Here is a 23686-nt window from a genome sequence, read left to right as displayed (position 1 = left end):
CAAGATCAAAATAGCATCCAAGAAATGGCTGGTTAAAAGTTCTCTGAAAATGTCATGCTTCTCAGGAATGTTATATAAGATTTTATTTAATTAAATTTAAGGAAAAATCCTCAAGTTTCACCATTCCCTTGCCCTTTCCCTGGACACCCCTAATTCCAAAGCTTATACAACAGAAAAATGCTACAAACATTGAGACCAAATCTACCTTTTGGAGACCTGCACCAAACCTGGAGGATTGAACCAACTTTTTGGAATTCAACTCACAGCAGAAAGCAGGTTCAGAGACAGCATATCAATATATCCACTCATTTCTTCAAGTAGCTGTGCATCTTTTATCCCTGCTCTGCCTCCACTCTATTTGTACTACCACCATGTCAAATATGCCCAAACTTTAGGTTGGCACTACCCTTATAACAATTATATGAGTCATAGCAGGAGGGTGCCATGATGCTAACTCAACTCACTCCATAGTCTACAGCCTGAGGAGAAACGTCAGGAGTAAATTGAAAAATCTACCCTTAAATTTCACTGAACAAGACTGCAACTCCTTCTCGGGTGCCACCTTTGCTTTCTGCTCATGGGTATTTTCCACAAGATCAACTGGACTTTCAGATATTGAAAATAGATGAGGTTTGGATCAGAAAGCCCCAGTTTGTAGAACCTGGTTTTACAAAAGTACATTGGGATATCAATAAATTCAGAACACTAAGGGCTCCTTTCATAATGATCACATTGCCCTGCTCATCTCCAACAATCCTAGAAAAAAAGTTTTCTGTCTTCGTGCAACAGGATCACCTCGGGAAATTGTTAAAAACATACTTTCCCAGAGTTCACTCCAAGTCTGCTGAACCAGAATCTACAGAATTTCCTGTAGAAACCAGGGATATCTGTTTTAACAAGCTTCCTAGTTGATCCTAATAAAAACGCAAATTAGAGAAATATTGCTTCAGCCTAAATTGGTGGTACAATCATTCAAAATCATGGTGTAATTCATGGTGCTAAGGCACTAAACATTTTCTTCACAACTTGGATCTCTCCCAGACTATCTAATTGCCCTAAGAGATGGCAGTTTCCTTTCCAGAGAGCTCCAAGCTCATACTTGTGAGCATTCAACAAGAGGCAGATTCCAACTCAGACCCTATGCCTGGCCAGATGAGATGAAGATATAGACAATTTCCTCCCTTCCCCACCTGCCCTCACTCCTGGCCAACCAAGAGCCGGCTGGTCACAAATGTGGTTACTTCATCAATAAGAATCATATCCTATGTCAGCATTAGTTTGTTTTCGGGGTTGGTGGGGGGGGGGGCTTGCAATAAAATGACAAAACTAGTTGGGCAGAATACTCTTTTTTATGTCAACAAAAAAGATTAAAGGCAGAATACATTTACAGAATGTAATATCTTCACTTTCACAAGGAAGAACTAAATCTCCATTTCCATGGTAAATACGATGAACACAAAAAGCTTGGGACTAAGATCCCTAGGGTGAGAGTTCAAAATGGCACTGACCACAACAGATAAAGATCTGAATCACAGTGTGACCTGTAGCCAGGCGAGGCCCGAGTTTACTCTTTATACTCTGAGCCTCGATGGAGAGGAAGTTCAAAGACAGTTAGCAACTAATGGGAAATTCATATTCATTTTCAGCATCGCATGTTTTTCCCTTTTTCACTTCCACAGTTGCAAGTTGAGTTTCTATACGCAAGCAGACAGCCACGGGTAAGCCCAGTTGAAGTAGTGCCAGCTGACCAGGTCACACAAAGGTAAATGCATAGTGTCTGACCGAAAGCTGGAGAGAACTTCATGTGGCCATGAAAAATAGGATCGTCAGTGTCTCATGAAAATGGGAGAGTCCTTGATCAAATATTTTCTAAAACACCAAAAAGATACACATTTAAAATAAGCTTATGAAAATTATTAAAGTGTTCAGCTAAAAATGCAGTAAGAACTGTATTCATTGATGCATTCAGCAAATGTTTATTGATCACGTACTTACTATACAGCAGTTACTGTTCTAGGCACTGGGGATTCAAAGATGAATAGACAGACTTACCCCAAAGAGCTTTGATTCTTGTAGGTAGGAGACAAATATGTGAACATAGGTTAGCAATAAGGAATTATGGGTGTTATAGCAGGTGGATGGACAGGTAACTGTGGGAACAAAAGAGGGAATATTCAAGTGGTCTTTGGAAAGAAAGCAGGAGATAGCCTGTGTCAAGTCTTCAATAATGAGTAGGTGTTCACTGGCGGATAAAGTGAATAGAAACTTTCAGGGAAGCATGAACAAAAGCCTCAGTCATGAAATACATGGCACCTTTGGAAAAATGAAATAATTTGGGACAACTGGAACATCACAGACTGCAAGCGACAAGACCTAATAAGGATGATTCTAAAAAAGCAACTCCTCATGAGAAGCTGTAAATGATATGCTAGGTGCTAAGTAAGGCTCAATGGGACACCAATGAAGAACTTTAAAAGTCTTAGAGCTGATACTGAATATAAGAAAAGAGATATTAGAGGCACGGAAAAACCAGGATAGAGACCATTGCAATGATCTGGACAGGATCATAAAGCCTGAATTAAGGCAGGAATACTGAAATAGAGATGTGTACAGATGTTAGAGCTGTTCCGAGTAGATATAATTCAGAGTAGAAATAATAGGCCATTCACCAAAGCTCAGCTGACCTAGTGTCCCTCTTCTGATTCTTCCAAGTAGTCAAATTATTTGTTCAAATGATTCCACGTAGGGCATAAATGCTAAGACAGCAGTCTAAATTCGATTTCACATCTCTGATATTTAGAAGTGTTACTGAGCAGTAAGATAGCTGAAATACAGGCCAAGCAGGATGGAAAAGAAAAGAAGAGTCCAAGGTAATGTAAAATAAACAATTCTCTATGGTTGTCGGCAGTTAAAGGTTGGGGGTTTGACTACAAAAGTTATCGAGAGGGAATTTTTTGGTGGGGAGCAGAGGGACATGAAACTGTTCTATATCTTGATTGTGGTGACATGACTCTAGATTTTTGTAAAAACTCATAGACCTATACACCAAAAAGAATAAATTTTACTGTATGTAATTTTTTTAAATAGGAGAGAAAGGCAAAAAATAGACAATCCTCAATAATAAATCAAGTTCATAGGAATCTGAGACAGGAGACCTACTCACTCTTTGACATTCCTTCATTTATTCAACAAATACTTATTGAACACATACGCCATGTCAAAAACTGTGCTAGGTGCTGGATACATGGTAGGAAATGGGTTTCATGGAGCCTACAGTCTAGTGGAAAAGACATCCATTAAATAAATATTTATGTAAATTCAATTACAATTGTGATTTTAAAAAATACAGTTATGAAAGCATGTAACAAACTTCCTGGAAGTAGTAATATTGAAGCTAAATTCTGAATTACACATTTCAGTTGATTGACAGGGAAGAGGTTGTGCTCAAGGGAAAGAACATTCGGAAAGACCCCGAGGTAGGAGTTCTCACATACCCACATGTGCTCACAAATTCCCTCACAAATTTACAATGCAGGTTAATATAATTTGAGTTTCTAGAATCCTTTATGCTATATAACATTTCTTTTCTTTTTTAGAGACAGGGTTTCACTCTGTCACCCAGGCTGGGGCACACTGGCACAATCATAGTTCATTGCAGCCTCAAACTCTTGGGCTCAAGCAATCATCCCACCTCAGCCTTCCAAGTAGCTGGGACTACAGGCATGCAAAACCATGCCTGGTTAATGTGCTTATTTTTTGTAAAAACAGGATCTCGCTACGTTGCCCAGGCTGGTCTGTAAATAGAATTTTTAATTAGTAATTAATCATGTTCAGGTACTAACTAGTAGTTAATTGGTGATTTATTTATTATAAAGAATTGGTTAATAAATATAAAGCCTTAGAGACGGAACCTAGAACATTAAGTATATAATAATAGTAAGTTATTATTACTACTATTATTTTTAGAAACCTTCTTTTTGTTTCCTAGAGAGGGGAGATGGCTGTTAGACTCAATTTTTAGAAACAACGCAGAGAAACTACACTCTACTCCACTATACTAACTTCCTATGAATGGAGTCAGTGTCTGAGTCATAGGATGGGACTCATGACTATTATAAATGCTTTTTCAGCCCAAACAGAATCTTTGGGCCCCCTCTTTGGTAAATCCGTTTCTGTTTACATAATTTAATCTTTAAGAACACATCTTGCAAACTTTCACTTCCAACTATGATGAAACAACTGGTATAGGACTAGCTCTCCACCCATAAACAATGAAATGGAAAATAATATATGAGGCAATTGTTTTTCAGCATTGGACAACAGGAAATTAAACACTGTGATCTCTGAGAGAGGAGAAATTCATTAGGTGAGGCCCATGATTATCCTGGATCTCTGCAAGGGTACAATTTTCCAACCACAGCATAGCAAGCTAGAATCCAATCTGAGCACAGTAGTTCTGCTGAGCTGACAAGGCAGAGATAAGAGTTCAGAAGAATCTGTAGAGCAAGGCACCAAAAAGAAAGGTGTTTTGGGGGTGGTGAGAAGGTGGGTCCCAGAAGTTGTATGGAAGATTCTCTATGAATTCTTGACTCAGGGCTAAGGTGCACGTGCCCATGTCAAGACTACCCGGGTCTTATAGTAAGTATAGAGAAGTGTTAGTGCAGAGACAAGTACAGAACAGCAATTGTAGACATTAAACAGTGCTGAAGAACATTGAAGTTTTGGCCAATCCAAAGTGACAAGATCTTATTATTAATTTATTAACACACCAAGCATCTGAGATACCAGAAGAGATTAGAAACATGCTTTAGAGTAAGGTCCACTCCAGGCCCACACTAACAAAATTAAAAAACAAGTCTTTTTTTTTTTTTTTTTTTTTTTCATGTGATGGAGTCTCACTCTTTTGCCCAGGCTGGAGTGCAATGGTGGTATCTCGGCTCACTACAACCCCTGCCACCCAGGTTCAGGCAATTCTCCTGCCTCAGCCTGCCAAGTAGCTGGGATTACAGGTGCCCACCACCACACCTGGCTAATTTTTGTATTTTTAGTAGAGACAGGATTTCACCATGTTGGCCAGGCTGGTCATGGACCTCAGGTGATCCGCCCACCTCAGCCTCCCAAAGTGCTAGGATTACAGGCATGAGCCACTGTGCCCGGCCAAAACCAAGCCTTTAAAATATCTGCAGAATTGGAGGTCGAAATGTGCCAAGATAGAAGAACTTGGGAAATATATTGAGTTTTCCGGAGATGTACCCTAGCAAAGCATGAAAACTAGCCTACAGAAGTGCAAGGTAATTTGCAGGTAATGAAACTGCCTAATAGAAGACAGGGTAACACTTCTCAAAAGAAGAAAACAAAATCCAGAGCCTAAAGTCTACACAATGTATTACCAACAATGTCCAGCATACACTTTAAAAATTGGTAGAAATTAAACAAAAACCAGGCAAACATGATCCACATGACCCACAGTCAAAGAGAAAATACCAGTCTCAACATTACTGAGATCTTGGGTTTAGAAGACAAGAAAGGACTTTGATTTTTTTATGTTATTTTATTTTTTTATTATTTTTTTTTTTTTGAGACCAAGTTTCGCTCTTATTGCCTAGGCTGGAGTACAATGGCGCAATCTTGGCTCACCACAACCTCCGCCTCCCAGGTTCAAGTGATTCTCCTGCCTCAGCTTCCCGAGTAGCTGGGATTACAGGCATTTGCCACCACGCCAGGCTAATTTTGTATTTTTAGTAGAGACAGGGTTTCTCTATGTTGCTCAGGCTGGTCTTGAACTCCTGACCTCAGGTGATCCACCTGCCTCAGCCTCCCAAAGTGCTGGGATTACAGGCCTGAGACATAAGGAAGGACTTCAAAACCAGCACCTATAAATGTGGCTCAAAGAATTAAATGATATATGTTCAAAGAATCAAAGTACTGGTTTAATGAGTGAAAAGATAGAAAATCTCAGCACAGAAATGAAATCTATAAAAAAGAGCTGTATAGAAATACTGAAACTGAAAAGTTCAATGACAAAAAGAAATCACAGTAGATCAGAGATGGTAGAAGAAAGGCAGTGAAGTTGAACACAGGAAAACAGGCCAATAGAAAATATTCAGGCTAATGGATGGAGAGAAAATAGATTCAAGAAAAATAAACAGATCCTCAGAGACCTTCAGGACAATAGACAATGGTATAAATAAGTATAATTAGAGACCCAGAAGAAGAAAATGAAAATGGGGCAAAATAATTTTTTAAGAAGTGATAAAAAGGCAAGCCACTGACTGGGAGAAATTCTTATAATACATATATCTGAAATACATTTATATCTAGAATATATATTTTAAAAAACTGTTACAACTCAATAAGGGGCTAATTATTTTAACAGACAAAAGCTTGAACAGATGCTTCACTAACAAGATATATGAATGGTAAGTAAGCACAAGAAGAGATGCTCAACGTCATTAGTCACCCCGGAAATTAAGTCTATAAGATAATACTACACATCCATTAGAAGGGCTACTATTAAAAAGACTGGCAATACCAAGTTTGAGGGAAGATTGAGAAATCTCTTCCGCATTGCTATTAGAAGAGAAAAATGACACAACCACTTTAAAAAAGAGTTTGACCATTTCTTTTAAGGCTAAACATACACTTATATGAACCAGGTACTTCACTCCTAAGAATTTAAAATTAAATGAGAACATATGTCCACACAAATACTGTTCATATCAACTTTATTCAATAATAGTCCCAAACTGGAAACAATCGAAATGTCCACTAATATGTGAATGGTTAACAAATTGTGTTATTAGTGCAATGGAATTCTACTCAGCAATAGAAATATACTTTAGTGATCAATGCACCAATGTGGATTAATCTCAAAAATATCATGCAGAGGCCGGGCGCGGTAGCTCATGCCTGTAATCCCAGCACTTTGGGAGGCCAAGGCAGGTGGATCACGAGGTCAGGAGATAGAGACCATCCTAGCTAACAGGGTGAAACCCGTCTCTACTAAAAATACAAAAAAAAAAAAAAAAAAAATTAGGCAGGCATGGTGGCCGGCGCCTGCAGTCCCAGCTACTCGGGAGGCTGAGGCAGAAAAATGGCGTGAACCCGGGAGGCAGAGCTTGCTGTGAGCCGAGATCGCGCCACTGAACTCCAGCCTGGGCGACAGAGCGAGACTCCGTCTCAAAAAAAAAAAAAAGAAAAAAAGAAAAAAAAAATCATGCTGAGTGAAAGAAACCCAGAAAATAAGAAAATAGTACAGACTGTATGATTCTATTTATACGACGTTTTTGAAGAGGCAAAAACTAATCTACAATAATATAATAGAAATCAGATCAATAGCTGTGTGGAAGGAGAGATTGACTGCAAAGGGGCATGAAGGAAATTTCTGGGATGTCAAAAATGTTCTGTATCTTGATTGGGTGGTGGTTACATAGGTGTATACATTTGTTAAACTGTACACTTAAAATTTATGCATTAATTACACCTCGCAAAGTTGATTTTTAAAAGAACACTTGCATAACCCTTTAAATTAGGAGCCTTATTATCTTCATCATAATTCTTTAATGAGTCATTCAGCAATAAATTTTATAAGGAACAAGTTATTTATGAATCACACAAAGGCACCCCAAATGAATGTCTAATCATTCATTCATTTCTGTGTGCACGACTGGAGAAATAGATGCCGGTTAAACTACTAAAGCCCCTGCTCGTCATCTGTGATCCTAGGCTGCAGAAGAAACTGTAATGTAAGTTCTCATCTTGGTTCCAAGAGTTCTCGGCAACTATTTCTTGACCAGTCTCTGAAGTGAGTGTGTCTATTTATTTTAAACAAGTTGTACCATCTGAAATCTTGGCTGCTGCAGAGCTAAGGGGTTCTTTCCCTACAGCAGGGTTCCCCAACTCCCGTGCCATGAACTGGTACCAGCGATGGGCAGAGCCAGCATTACCGCCTGACCTCTGCCTCCTGTCAGATCAGCCTCCGGCATTAGATTCTCACAGAAGCGTGAACCCTATTGTGAACTGTGCATGCAAGGAATCTAGGTTGTGTCCTCCTTATGTGAATCTAATGCCTGATGATCTGAGGTGGAACAGTGTCATCCTGAAATCATCCACCCACCCACAGCCCATCCATGGAAAAACTGTCTTCCATGAAACTGGTCCCTGGGCCAAAAAGGTTGGAGACCACTGCCCTACAAAATATGCCCCCCTCTCACAGTAGAGGTAAATGGCTAGAGTCTGGCAACACAGTAAGCTGATGCTACTACTGGTTAGATATGCTGTCCTAATCACCTTCTCCTGCTCCAGGACCCTTTTATAGATTCTTTTGAAAATACTGGCAATAGGGAAGCTACACTTTCCTTTCCTTGAAATTTTCCAGGCCGGGCGCGGTGGCTCATGCCTGTAATCCCAGCACTTTGGGAGGCCAAGGCAGGTGGATCACGAGGTCAGGAGTTCAAGATCAGCCTGGCCAACTTGATGAAACACCATCTCTACTAAAAACTACAAAAATTAGCCGGGCATGGTGGCATGCACGTGTGGTTCCGGCTACTAGGGAGGCTGAGGCAGAAGAATCGCTTGAACCCAGGATGTGGAGGTTGCAGTGAGCCGCGATCATGTCACTGCACTCCAGCCTGAGTGACAGGGCGAGACGCCGTCTCAAAAAAAAAAAAAAAGAAAGAAAAAGAAAAAAAGAAATTTTCCCATCTAGAATGGGGAAGTGGTGGACAAAAGTGAGATATCATAAACTAGAGACACTGCTAGCCTGTGTAATGACCACACATCCTAAGACCAGTGCCCCCATTTATTGGAAAACCTCTCTTGCTGATTTGGAGCCTTAATTAAAATAGCAGGAAATGCATAAAATTGCACTATAAGCTCAAACCCTGTGTTATATATTGTATTAACTTTCTATTGCTGTGTAACAAATTACCCCTAAATTTAGCAGCTCAGAACACCACCCATGTGTTATCTCACAGTTCAGCAGGTCAGAGTCTGGGCGGGGTTGGCTTGACTCTCTGCATGAAGTAACACAACGCCAAACTCAAGGTGTCAGCAGGGCTGGGCTCTTATCTGGAGGCTCTGAGCAAGAATCTGCTTCTAAGCTTAATCAGGTTGTTGGCAGAAGTCAATTCCCTGTGGATGTAGGCCTGAGATTCCATTTTCTGTTTGGATATTTACAAAATACCTGTATTCCTTGGCTCATTGCCCCCTTGCTCCATCCTCAAAGCCAGTAATTGTGGGTTGAGTCCTTCTCAGGCTTGGAATCTCTAAGATTTCCTCTTCTGCCTCCAGCCAAAGAAAACACTCCGCTTTTAAAGGGCCCGTGTGATTAGAGGAGTAGTTTCCCTATCTTAAGGTCAGCTGGTTAATAATTACTTTATTTACCTTTGCAAAATCACTTTTGCAATGTAACCTAACAGAATCACAGGAGTAACACCTGGGGCAAAGATAGCCCTAGGACCATCTTAGAATTCTGCCTACGATTCCAATGCTAGATTCTATCCAGCACCACTCACCTTCTTCGTGTCCTCAAAAATACCACTCACCCAGACATTTTAAAGTTGTATTTAAAAAGTAAATGCTGCAGCGGCACACACCTGTAATCTCAGCACTTTGGGAGGCTGAGAAGGGAGCATTGGTTGAGGCCAGGAGTCTGGCCTGGGCAATATAGTGAGACCCCCATCTTTACAACAAGAATAAATTAGCCGGGCATGGTAGTGTGCACCTGTAGTCCCAGCTACTCAGGAGGCTGAGGAGGGAGAATCACTTGACCCCGGGAGGTCAAAGCTGCAGTGAGCTATGATCATGCACTGCACTCCAGCCTGGATGATAGAGTGTGACAAAGAGAGGGGAGGGGAGAGGGAGGGAAGAAGGGGAGGGTGAGGGGGACAGGGGAGCAGAAAGAAAGGAAAGAAAGAGAAGGAAGGAAGGAAGGAAGGAAGGAAGGAAGGAAGGAAGGAAGGAAGGAAGGAGAGGAGAGAGAAGGGTTGGAAGAAAGGAAAAAAGGAAGCAAGGAAGAGAAAATTCAGATTCAGAGCTCATTTTCCTGATTGCAATAATTAAGTCTGGAATATGACAGAAAATACCAGATATGAAAGTTAGAGGAATTGTGTTTTAATCCCAGGAGTTTAGGGAAAGGAGCAGTCAGTAAGAGCTGGAAAAAGCTTAATAGAGAAAGTGGCACCCAAGCAGGGCTTTCTAGGATGCACAGAATTTGGGGAGGTGAGGACATGACAAGAGACAGGAATAAACAGAGCATCAGCTGATACAGTGAAGAGACCCACCTGATAGCCCACTGGGGAAAAATGAGATGAGATTAGACAGGCAGGGTCAAGCTAAGGTCAACATAGCTTTGTAAACCAGGACAAGAGTTTGCATCTGATTCAACAGGCAGCATTGAGCCTTTGAAAAACTTTCTCTGTTTCTTTAACAGTATGCCAAGTAGTGGAAATTTTGGGATTGGTAAGAAAAGCAGGAAGATTGGAGGAAGAATAATTAGAAAGCTATTTACTGGGGACACAAGTTACTTATCTGTTAGCAACTCTTTCTGACAATCTATAATGCTTGGAGTGGGCTTTAACTTATTCTAGAAAAAAATATGGGGGCAAGAGGAAACAAAAATGGCAAAATGTTTATAATTGATGAAGTTTCATGATAGATGTATGTGTTCAATATACTATTTTGCCTACTTGTATGTGTGTTTGAATGTTTCCGTAATAAAAAGTCAGGTTCCTGTCTATTGTGGTAATCCAAGAATAAAGTCTTGAAAACCTAGATGTGGGTGGTGGCGGAGAAAATAGAAAAAAAAATTAACGGACTTTTTTTAGCTACCCTATTAACTGATTAATAGACATTTTGACCTTGATAACAAATTTGATATAACTTTAGCTGAGGGAAGAAACAAAACTGATTGATTTATATAGATAGGGAAATAGAATAATGTCATAAAAGAAAAACTTGTCAGCTGTCTATAAATCCTGCACTTTAAATGATGTACCTCATTAGCCTGTATGATTAGAATGTGTATAGAAATTAATAACCTGTGTAAATTAAACTTCTGTCTATACATCTTCTTATTACACCGCATTGGCAGGATCATGGATGGCTCACTGCAGCCCGGAACACTGGAGGCCCAAACAGTCCTCCCACCTCAGCCTCCAAGTAGCAGACACTACAGGCATGTGCCACCACACCTGGCTAAAAATTTATCTTTAAAAAAAATTTTCCAGGAATATTTTGAGTAGAGGCACCATCCAAATGCTTACTTGTTTTCCCAAATGATATATTTTGAATTTTCCTTTGATATATTTTTCAAAATATATATTGGGATATATTCAAATATATCCCAAATGATATATTTTGAATTTCCTGGTGTAAGAAGTTACACCAGACAAAATTGCTATCCTGAAGACGACCAATTCTTCCATATCTGTGAGAGCCTAAAAAGGAGAATTTTTTGAAAATTTTAAAATATTCTGGAAGGAATACTTCTTGGGAGCAAAAAGAAAAGGATACCTTTTTTAAAGACAAAAGAAAAATGATATCTAATGTAAAAAAAAAAACACCTGTGGCACCAATTCAGAAAAGCAGACTCTCACTGGACACACTCCCACTGAGGCAAACACCAAAACTAACCCTCGAGTGCTGGAAGAAAATAGCAGTTCGCCTCCAGACCAGTCGACACCTGGGGCTTCCACGAAGGCCAATCAGGAAGTACCCTACAGTCTTACGCAATCACTTGAAATTAAAGTCCTACCTGAGAGATGTTTGGCTGCAAATAGGGAGAGCAGGCCATGTGAATTAAGATACCATGAATTGATAAAAATAAATAGTAATTTGAAACTTAAACCCCAGATCAATTAAGCTAAGGAATCTAGTGTTGTTTCACAATCTGAAATTTGTCCCGATTGTCAAGCCTACAGGAACTATGCTGATCCAACAGGTAAACACATGCTGGATCCAACTACCAAGTTCCCAGAGCTGCTGAAATCTTTATTTCTGGAGCAAAAGCCAGAATCCTATCACTTAAAAAGATAATATCTAGAGTTAAAACAGTCTATTTCAATTGAGTTTTAGCAAAGTGGAATCAATTGTTATTGTATGAAACTGGATTTGACCCTTGACTTTTAAACATTTGCAGTTTTCAGTGACTAACTCCTCTACTGTTATCATTCCAAGATCAGATGCCGTAAAGCATAGGATTTTAATTTGATTTGGGATCATGTTGCTTCTCACACAGCTCTAGGTAGTGTGATCCAAGGTGAAGAGCAGCAGATTCATTCACATGTGTACCAGGGAGCAAAATGACAAGAGATAATTATAAAAGCTTTGTTGGAAGTTTAAGATACTTAAAGCTCTTTTAATCATTATCATAATTTTTGAGTTACAGCTCAATAAATATTTTTGTTTCTCTTAAAGTTTATCAATGGTAAATGAGTTGCCTGGTCAATGTTTAGTATTATAGCTAATAAATGAAATGGAGATATTTTACCATACATTAGATCAATAATAATATGTAAAAGATACCATAGATTCTGAAGACAGGCTATAGGATTGCTCAGAAAGAAATATTCATAAGTTCTAGAGATCTGTTGTACAACATTGTCCCTATTATTGTACACTTTACAATTTCGTAAGAAAATAGAATGTTCTTACCATGATAAAATGATTTTTTAAAAAAGGAAATATTAATCTTACTCATTTTTTAAGAGAAATAATGATAACAGAAATTATTATAAATCCTCTTTCCTGGTGTAGTAAGTTTTAAGTTAAGGCTGCCCAAAGATATGTCCACATCCTAATCCTCAGAACCTGTGAATGTGACCTCATTTGGAAAAAAAGTCTTTGTACAATTTAGAATACTGAGGCCGGGCGTGGTGGCTCATGCCTATAATCCCAGAACTTTGGGAGGCCGAGGCAGACAGATCACTTGAGGTCAGGAGTTCGAGACCGTCATGGCCAAAATGATGAAACCTCGTCTTTACTAAAAATACAAAAATTAGCTGGACATGGTGGAGCACGCTTGTAATCCCAGCAACTTGGGAGGCTGAGGCAGGAGAATTGCTTGAACCTGGGAGGCAGAGGTTGCAGTGAACTGAGATCGTGCCACTGTACTCCAGCCTCGGTGACAGAGTTAGACTCCGTCTCAAAAAAAAAAAAAAAAAAGGTCGGGTGCTGTGGCTTACACCTGTAATCCCAGCACTTTGGGAGGCCAAAGTGGGCGGATAATCTGAGGCCAGGAGTTCGAGACCAGCCTGACCAACATGGTGAAACCCCGTCCCTATTAAAAATACAAAATTAGCCAGGTGTGGTGGTGCATGCCTGTAATCCCAGCTACTCGGGAGGCTACTTGAATCCAGGAGGTGGAGGTTGTAGTGAGCCAAGATGGCACCATTGCACACTCCCCCTCAAAAATAAATAAATAAATAAAATTGAGATGAGGTCATCCTGGATTACTCAGGTGGCCCCTAAATTCAGTGGTAAGAGTCCTTGTAAGAGATATACAGAGAGGAGGCACAGGGAGGAGAAGGCCATGTGGAGATGGAGCAGACACTGGAGTTATATTGCCACAAGGCAAGGAACACCTGGAGTCACTAGAAGCTGGAATAGAAGGCATGAATTCCACCTAGAGCCTTTGGAGGGCACATGGTTCTGCCAACACCTTGGTTTCAGAATTCTGGCCTCCAGAACTGTGACAAAATGAATTTCTCCAAGTTAAGCCACCAAGTTTGTGGTTATTTGTTAGACAGTCCTAGGAAACTAATATACTTGAGAAACTTAAACACCAGAATCACCTTAGAAAAGTGATTTCTGAAAGCAGGAAAAAAAAAATAAGGTGACTCATGATTGTATCTTCAAAGCTAGTTTCTATACCATAGGATCCAACGTGCCTGGCACACTGCACATCTTCATCAGTTGCCACTTCATCCCCATACGCATTCCAGAAACCCATTCTGTTACCACCATATGGCTACTGCCCAACCACAGCTACTCTCCAAAGTCTGCATTTCCTAATTAATTTAGACTAAAACTGCATTAGAATCACCACATATAATCTGCCAGAAGCCCTGAAAATCCTGGAGATTCTGATTCAGGAAGTCTGGGGTGGGGCCTAGGTATTTGCATGTTTAACAAGCTTCACATAAGATACTAATGTCGACCAAAGACTGAAACTTTGAACCTAGGGCACTCAGCAGCTGCACTATCTCACCCCCAAACCCTCTTGAGCTGACAGGCAAGGGGAATGGTGTGATGGAGAGAGCAGGGACGACAGGCCAGAGGACAAGGAGTACAAAGAAGAAAGCAAGACACATTTTGAGAGGAATCTACAATCAGCTGGGCATGATGGCTCATGCCTGTAATCCCAGCACTTTGGGAGGCTGAGGTGGGCAGATCAGTTGAGACCAGGAGTTCGAGACCAGCCTGGCCAACATGGTGAAACCCCATCTCTATTAAAAATACAAAAACATTAGCCAGGTGTGGTGGTGCGTGCCTGTAATTTCAGTTACTCAGGAGGCTGAGGCACAAGAATTGCTTGAACCTGGGAGGTGGAGGCCGCAGTGGGCCAAGATCTTGCCACTGACTCCAGCCTGGGCGACAGAGCGAGACTCCGTCTCAAAAAAAACAAACACACACACAAACAAAAACAACCAATCTTACTCCTCCTAGAAATGTGCCACCCATGCAATGTTTCTGGGTCTGCACAGACTCCAAAGGCTTGAAGCATAAAAGTACTGGATTAAGTCATAAACTGTATGTAGATAATAAAAATATTTATACACTGAAGAATAAAATATGCCAAGAAAAAAAAATTTTACAAAGTGTTGAAATTAAATTCAATTTAGGAACTATTTATTGAATGTCTACAATGTGTCAGATACTGTGCTAGGTGCAGGGCCTCTGATGACTAATAAGGCAGTGTCTCCCCTTCTCTCAAGGATTAATCCAGGGCACCAGCAGGTATAGCCAAAACCTAGTGGCATGGTTACAAGTAATCTCAAACCTTGTACCCAGGCCTGATCTCAGAGGAACCATCACAAACTTAGCCAGTGACTGAAGCTGATTTCTCTCTGAGGTCGTATTCAATACAGAACAACTGAGGTTATCAGAAAATGGAAGTTAGTGGTAGTACGTTTAAGTTGACATTTGTTAAAAGTCACAGACATTTGAGGAAATTTTCCTGTCCTGATTAAGTAAAAATATAGAAAAGATATTAAATGTTACTGATTTGACTAACAAATTGAGCTGGAAGATTTGGTCTCTGACTCTTGTAGGGATTCCTTAATATCAAACTACAGCACTAACAGTCCTTTGCAAAGACAGACTGCCTGATTTTTTTCTTTAATGAGTCCAACTATGCCCATGCCCATTTTCATTAACATATCATCCATGTCACTGTGAAATCATGTGGCAAAATTAAATTCAGAACCATGATAGCCAATAATTCATTAGTAATTAATAGTATAACTCTGGCTCAAAACATCACCTCCCCCAACAAAACCAGTGACTCTAACCAGGATTGGCATACATTCGTTCATTCAACCAATATTTTATGAACTATTTCCATGTGCCAGGCACTGTGCTAGGCACTGAAGTTGCAGCAATGAGCACACAGTCTTGGCTTCTGAGAGGCTTTAAGATGTATTCAATCAAGAGCCATTTCCCATATTCCTGTGGCAGATATCACGCACCAGTCACAGCAACCTCTCCTGAAGGTTCAATCCAGCAACCTTCTCCTGAAGCCCCTACAAGCCTAAGGCTCTTTCTCAACTTGATATTCAAAAATATTACCAGTCAGAGGTGGAACACAAGATGAACCTTATTGGCCACTCCAGATTCTAACTAACTATATTAAAATCACCTGCTATTCCCACAGACGCCTATGCTTTGGTTCATGCTGTTTGTTTCTTTCATCTGCCTCTCCTCCCTTTATATGAACATCCAAATCAACTATTCAGAAGATACAGTTCAAATGCTCTACCTTGAATCCTCCCCAGTCAGAAAGAAATGTCCCTTCTGAATCTCTTCTTCCTTTTTAAATGCTATTTAACATAGTTTACCTAATAAAGTACATGCCACGTCTCTCACGTAAACATCTTAAGGCTAAGAAATGTCTTATATGTCTTAGCCTCAAATTATTTACATCTTTGCACACACACACACACACACACGCACATACTTGCTAGATACTGGTTCAACTATGACAGAATTTGGGATTAAGAGAGAACATAGAAGCTCACTTGGGTAAAGCTCACTGTAGAGCTATGTTCAGTGTGAGTACATCATTTCTGCTGTTCTGGTTAACAAGTTGCATTTGCAAAGCAAATTACCCAAGATTTTGTTACACGAAAGAAGAAAAGTATGTGCAGAAATGAAACTAAAGTGGATTCTTGTGAGTCATGGTCTTCTAAAGGTTGTGAAGCCCCAAATATTGCACACAGCATTTGTGTGTATACATATATTTGCATTTTCCAGGGAAAGGATTCATAGCTTTCACCAGATTCTCAAAACAGCTGTAAGAACTAGAATATATGTGCAATAATTGTAACGACATACTGACAGATATTGATGTGTTTGTTCTCACACGTCAAAATGGCTTGCTGGCAAAGGGAAGAACCTTTCCCAGGTTTACATCTCTCTAAGGATGATCCTGGTAATCTCCAAACTGTTATTCCTATGATTCACTGCTCCCACTTAGCTTTTTTTTTTTTTTTTTAGCATCTAAACATGTGAATGATCGACAGCATCTATTAAACTTCCATGATAATTTCAAAACCTAACAGACTTCTAGTAAACTTAGCAAATAGATTTTGACGTTAAATCTTGTATACTTTCAGGAAACATGTTCTCCAAAAAACCCAAATTAACATAAATTAACTAACTCAAAGGTATTTAAAATCATCAATAGTACTTTTTCTATCTAGGGAAATAAGGCACTAGGAAAAGAAAATGCATGTAAGACCAATAATATTAGTGAATCAGTTTATTTAAAACCATCAGTTTTTCCAATGTGAATGGACTGGTTCATATCACACCATATTTAGAGATACAAGGTGATTATAACTAACGTGTCTACAAGACATACTGGGTCAAACAATGTGATCAATCCAAAGGGTATCTTTTTAAAAAGAATTTAAGTACTCAGCTGCAAAGGTAAGTTCACTAATGAGATTTTCTTTTTTTTTAAAAAAAAAAGGTTTTTAATGAGTCAAATTTATTACAAAAACTTAGTGTGTAATCAAAGCCAAATACATTCCTCAGGCATGCCAGCGGCAAGCAAAGTAATGTTAATAGAATGTTATTAAAAAATAAAACTTTTTCTGAATGATATATATAAAACATCATGGCACATTATCATCATTTGACAACAGAAAACAGGAAGACATGTTTCAATATTGACTTTGTTGTTTCAATAAAGGTAAAAAAACAAAAATTTCAACAGAACACATAAATTAGAAATTCTAGTGGGTAAGCCATAAAGAGGTGTTCTCTTCCATGCAACTGCCAGCCGGGCATGGTGGCTCACTCCTGTAATCCCAGCATTTTGGCAGGCTAAGGCAGGCAGATGGCATGAGCTCAGGAGTTCAAGACCAGCCTGGGCAAGGTGGCAAGATCCTGCCTCTACAAAAAATAAAAAATTAGCCAGGCGAGGAGTGCACACCTGTAGTCCCAGTTACTCAGAAGGCTCAGGTAGGAGGATCACTTGAGCCCAAGTCAAGGCTGAGGTGAGCCAAGATCATGCCACTGTACTCCAGCCTGGGCGCCAGAGCAAGACCCTGTCTCGGGAGGAAAAAAAAAAAAAATATGCAATTCCCTACAAATAATGTATAATTTCAATGCATGAGAAAAAGCATCTTTACAATTCGAATATATCTTTCAGCCAGTAAAGGAACAACTCCGTAACTCCCCATCTGCTTTATCTACAAAGACTTAGTGATTACACAATAAAAACTCCTTAGAATTGTAAAATTTTTTTAAATAGCAACAATTCACTTGTTCTTTTCTATTTTATGGACTTATACATTTCAAATATGACCATGTTAACAACCAAGTATGTACAATATTTTTAAGGACAAAAATAACAATTATATACAGTTTGCAAAGATCAAATTCTAACCATGGACACCTTTCATCTAGTCCAATGACTGAAGCCTGTCCAACGCCAGTAACTCCCAGGGACTAAGGCCAAATGAAGCCTCAATGCTGTATTTACCTTTTTCCTTTCACATGCTTTTTCTTAAAGAAACATTTACAATTTACCTGCTTTGAAACTGTCAATAGCTATATTAATAATGTTTTGTGCCACAAATCAAAGTCCTTTCCTACTCAAAAGCTACTGTTAATTGAAGGCAATGTTACCATTGAGATCAAATTCAGATGTCTAGATCCCAGATACCTGGGTATGAAATATGCAAATCTGCCAAGAGAAATTAGATATTTTTCTTCTTTTCTTTTAATATAACCCACTATATAATAGTGAACTAAATATGTTTGTTTCATAGAAACAACTTACATTTGCCAATATAAGGCAAATGGTCTATGTACAGATACATCAGGACTGCCTAACTGACAGTGAGTGTTGCTAGCCAGGCTCCAAGCTAATGGAGCTAATACGGTGGAGCTCTCTGCTGAATGGACTTTCCCTTCAGGATACGTCGGATCTGGAAGAGAAACAAACAAAATTTGTGAGGTTTATTTCTTATGGCCAATGTGGTGTATTTCCTTCTGAGTTTCATTCCTTTCTTATACCATCTACACTACTCCTATTAACTTGTAAGTATACGAAGAAATACACACAATACTTCTCAATATTTTGAGGTGACTTTTAAAAATACTAAACTCCTTTTAAAGCTTATTTCAGATCTCTTATAATAATCTGAGTTCAAGAAAGTAAAACATCTCCACTAAAAATTATCTGAAGTTGAAAATCTCCATAAACTTAACACCTATATTCTTTTCCTAATCTTTACTCTTGCTATTTGTGAGAACATTTAACATAAGACAGTAATTAAGGCATATTATAATATCTCACTTATCTTGAAGTCAGCCTCAACTAACAGGAACAGAAAACCCACATTTTATGATACACACACAAGTAAATCCTTAATACCATTCAAGTCAAAACAGCTGTCATGATATCCAAGTATTAAAGCATCTACACGTAACTTCATGGATCACAGAAAAGATCCCGGCTCATTCAGAGTGATTCATTTTACATCCCAGTCTGACAAATTTTATTTTCTATCTCTCAGCCTCCAGCAGATTAGAAGCAACAATTTAGATGAAAGGCGATTGGGGTAGGGGATACAACTGATAGCTGCTAGAAGGAAACACACGACCACAGTATGACAATAAAAGCCAGGGAAAAGAGCCTCTACCTGCCCAACACAAAATACCAAAGCAAAAAGGAGATAATCTGGGAACATTTAATGAAGAGTTAAATGGCTTAATATCTCAATAATCCCTGAGAGCATAGTTATATGACTGCACACCACAAACAGTGAAGTAGAAGCAAATACTGGGCTTAGGACTCTGCCTTTTACAAGTTAATGATGGTTCTGGTCCTTGGAACCTCTCTGAATATCAATTTTCTCAGTTGAAACTTGAAACTTGTAAAGTTCTTCTAACTATTAAATGATATACATGAAAACTTTTTACAAACTATGGAAATATTCTTTCTAAATTACAAAGAGCTCTATAAATAGGGGCTACTATAACTTTATGGTCATAATGACAGCTCAGAATCAAAGAAAAAGCTAAACTGCATTCCACATATTTTATTTTGTGATTAGTAAAGTATGTAATGACCTACCCACAGCCACAATCCCCCTCATTCCTCCCAGGAAAAGAGTTCCATCAAAAACATTTTAAGTTCTTGAAAGAATAAGTTCTTGTTATCTAAAAAGTTTACTCATGAAACTATTCAATACTCAATGATAATATATAACCATATTTGATGAGTAAAGCATTAATTCTGTTTAAAGTACAAAATATTTCTAGGTTTGAAATTACATAAGTAATTTTTCCATTTTTTGTTCAGTATCACTTCATAGACAGAAATAATTCTAACTATTGATGTTCACTGATCTCTTACTCTGTACCCGGGACTATTGTGAGCACTCCACATGTAACAACTCATTTAATATCCACAATATTTGAAGGTTCATACATTACAAGACTAAGATTCTCTTTCCTTGGTATCTGCAGGAACCTTGGTATCTTCTCTTTCCGAACCTTAAACCATTCTGACTTACTCTAACCCTAAGTGTGTGTCACAGAATACTACCTGACCTCTAACCATTTTGAGTCTATGGATAATCCCTCAAATTTCTTAATTGCTCTGTTTCCAAACGAAGAGTAACTCCACAATGCTATGACGGCTACCGTGAGACACAGACACTGATAGAGTCCACCTGAAGAGCAACAGCTGGCCTTCGCCCTGCACAGCCTCATCTCCCTTTCTGTTTCAGACTGCAGTGCCAAAAAGTACTTCCTCTCCCTCCTGTGCCTCTCACCTGTTCTCCCACAGGGCCATCGGGAACCAAATGCACTGGCTGTTCGTTCTCCAAGTTCCGAGTACTTGGGTCTGCTCCCTTCCTCATCAACAGGCGGACAGCATCTAATTGTGTCAACCGATACTGCAGGCTGGCAGCAACATGGAGGGCAGTGTTGCCATTGTAAGCCTGAAGACAAAGAAATGAATTATCAGACATCAGGAAGGGGGAAATTTCATGAAAGGAGCTCAAAAACTTTGAGAGGGTGTACAGAAGGCCATTCCAACTCTGGTGTGGTTATTAAAGCTTTCTAAAAGTACCTTTGCATTCACAAAAGACAGGCAACTGGGCAGCTCCAAAAAGAGGCGAATGAGTTCCAGATTTGCTTCTTCAGCTGCCAAATGCAGGGCTGTGCGGCCACTTTTGCGATCCTTGTCAAAGGCAAGAGGGAGGAAAAAAAAAAAAGAAAATCCAGATACTATGCCTCAGAATACACTTTTCACCCAGTCTCCTGAATGTCTGATTCAGCTTCAGAGACTCACTTTGAATGCTCCCTTCTCCACAATGCCTTGCTTAATCCCAAGCTAAATGGAATCTTTTATTCCTCTTAAATTTCCTATTAATTTGCCTATATGCCTCTTGTCACAATGTACCTTTTTATACAGGGTGGCCATAAAATGTAGAAAAATAAATATTTTTAAATCCTATGTCATAACCTATCAGTAAACCATTTATTATGTATTCACCTACATTTCCAGATTTGGTAGCCTCCCTGTAGAGTTATATTTAGCTATATCTCTCACCTCTTTTACTAGTCAGTAAGCCTCAAGGGTCCAAATGGTTTATGACTTAGGCATTTTTCCCCCATATACTCAGTGAATAAAACCAAAATTTTAAAAGAATAAACTATTTTCCAGCTTAAAAACCAGAAGATGAATTCCACATCCTACAACAATGAAGAAACCCTTACAAAAAGCACTACCTTTATTCTCAGTGTATGAAAATGGAAGCCAAAATGACAATATCAATTTCAAGCATTTTCTTGACCTTTCAAAGACTATTTATTTTATACATAAATGACCTTTTGGATAATAATTCATGGATTTAAAGCAAATCAAGAAACCACATGAAATGATCTGTTAAAATCTGGGCTTCTTTGCCGGGCGCGGTGGCTCACGCCTGTAATCCCAGCACTTCGGGAGGCCGAGGCGGGCAGATCACGAGGTCAGGAGATCGAGACCATCCTGGCTAACATGGTGAAACCCCGTCTCTACTAAAAATACAAAAAATTAGCTGGGTGTGGTGGTAGGCACCTGTAGTCCCAGCTACTGGGCAGGCTGAGGCAGGAGAATCGCTTGAACCAGGGAGTCGGAGGTTGCAGTGAGCCGAGATCGCACCACTGCATTCCAGCCTGGGCGACACAGTGAGACTCCGTCTCAAAAAAAAAAAAAATTCTGGGCTTCTTAACCACCCATACATTGCTACTCACACCATTAATTTCAGAAAAAAAAGAAAGAAGTTTGAATCTGTACTTGGAAGCAAGGTCTTCTGCTATAACCAGTTTCTCCCCTACCCCATCTTAAACCTTTTCTGTGAATTTACCTTCGCTTCCACCGCTGCTCCCATTTGAATTAGGCACTTAATGGTATCAACCAGACTCTTATTCTTCAGTAAAAGCTCCTGAACTTCAGGTGAATGAGGCTGTTGATTTCTCTGGAGTTCATGGACCACAGCATTGTGGGCTATGACTGCACAGTGAAGGGGAGTCAGGCCTAGAAGAAAAGTATAATCAAGCAGTGGTCAAGCATCCCATCAGGTCTTTTGGTCCTTCTATAATGACAAATGTTGAGGATGGCCTCTAACTTAACCTATAAATGGACTCCACAAGAACTAGTAAGGCAATCTGAATATAGTCTCTTTTTGGGTCTAATTTTACCTACAGAATATTTTAGCTTTAATTACCTTCCTTCTTAGTATACTTAGCACCCTTAGACCTTATGGGTCCCCCTAAGTGGCTCTGAATCTAATAAAGTTTCAGTTGCTTACCATCATAGTTAGTTGCCTCAAGATCCACAAACTGATTACTTCCCACTGCTCCCTTCTGAATCGCCTGCAGATTTTAAAAACAGACATCTGTTAGCAACACAAGCTGCGCATATACCTATTAGAATCCCCAAGAAATGAATAAGTTAACTCAAAATAGATTATTGCAACAGGCAACCTATATCCAACTTCTAATATCCAACTCTATCTCTCTGGCCTTGCAATGATGGAAGCCTGGTTTGCTGCCTCTTACCTGAAGCACCTGGGAGTGGCCCTTCTCAGCACAGACATGCAGAGGTGTTCTTCCCCAGCAGTCTGTGGTGTTCACCTGTGCCCCGATGTTCACCAGATCCTGCACAATGAGATGCTGATTGGCAGCCACTGCCACCTGAAAGGCACTCTGTGGATATCCAGAGGAAAAAAGATATTTTAAACATACAATGTTATCATAACAAGGAATATGAAACTAAACTATGACTGAGGGAAAAACCCACAGAGAGAAAATAAATCCTTTGAATAAGCAATCAGATACTGTAAGACAAGGAAACTAAAGTAAGCCTAGGGTGTGGCTTTATTACTCTCAGTGTTTGGTCAAACAGCTACAAAGTTAACATTAATAACTTCAAGGTTGATGGTAGCAAAAAGTCAACATCTCAAAGTTAATATTAACTGAACTCTCTTGATCTTGAGCTCTAAGATGATCTACACATAAGGCTGGTCATCATTCACTTCACCATGACCCCCTCTTTGCCATTTCAGACTCTGTCAAGGTCCTCACCTGTCCATTGTGCTCTTTAATATCCAGCATGTGAAGTGCATTCATCTTTCTTGCAAGAACATAGGAAAGTGCCCTTCTCCCTTGGGCAACAGCAATATGAAGGAACCTAGGGAACATGGAAAGGAAAGCGGGTGAATCACTTCTGATTTCACTAAGTTGTTCTTTTGAAAAAAAAAAAAAAAAATCTTCCTTTAGCCCCCTTTTTATATATTGGTACACTCAAATGAAACATTACAAAGCATAATTTGTCTTTTCTGCTACATTGATAATACACCCCAGTTGGAACAGGATGGGTTAGGCTATCAGAAATAAGAAAAAGAAGAATGTCAAGCACCATACTGATCACCTTAAATCTATTATTTTTAATACTCAT

The 23686-nt window shown here is 39.4% G+C and overlaps 1 protein-coding gene across 2 annotated transcripts in view; it reads right to left on the bottom strand.

The window, feature by feature from the left end:
- Positions 1-16966: 16966 nt before the first annotated feature.
- Positions 16967-23686, bottom strand: part of NFKBIZ (NFKB inhibitor zeta) — a 33533-nt gene continuing 26813 nt past the window's right edge. For both annotated transcript variants that reach the window (XM_034957037.3, XM_014344319.4), the window contains 7 exons: positions 23314-23419; positions 22789-22935; positions 22539-22602; positions 22095-22264; positions 20813-20923; positions 20514-20681; positions 16967-18659 (listed from right to left, as the gene is read on the bottom strand). In XM_034957037.3, coding sequence (XP_034812928.2) covers positions 18606-18659; positions 20514-20681; positions 20813-20923; positions 22095-22264; positions 22539-22602; positions 22789-22935; positions 23314-23419 — 820 coding nt within the window. In that variant the 3' untranslated portion in view covers positions 16967-18605. The remainder of the gene's footprint in view (positions 18660-20513; positions 20682-20812; positions 20924-22094; positions 22265-22538; positions 22603-22788; positions 22936-23313; positions 23420-23686) is intronic.

The sequence above is a fragment of the Pan paniscus genome, chromosome 2, assembly GCF_029289425.2.
Source record: "Pan paniscus chromosome 2, NHGRI_mPanPan1-v2.0_pri, whole genome shotgun sequence".
NCBI lineage: Eukaryota > Metazoa > Chordata > Mammalia > Primates > Hominidae > Pan > Pan paniscus.
This window is presented reverse-complemented; position numbering and strand designations above follow the sequence as displayed.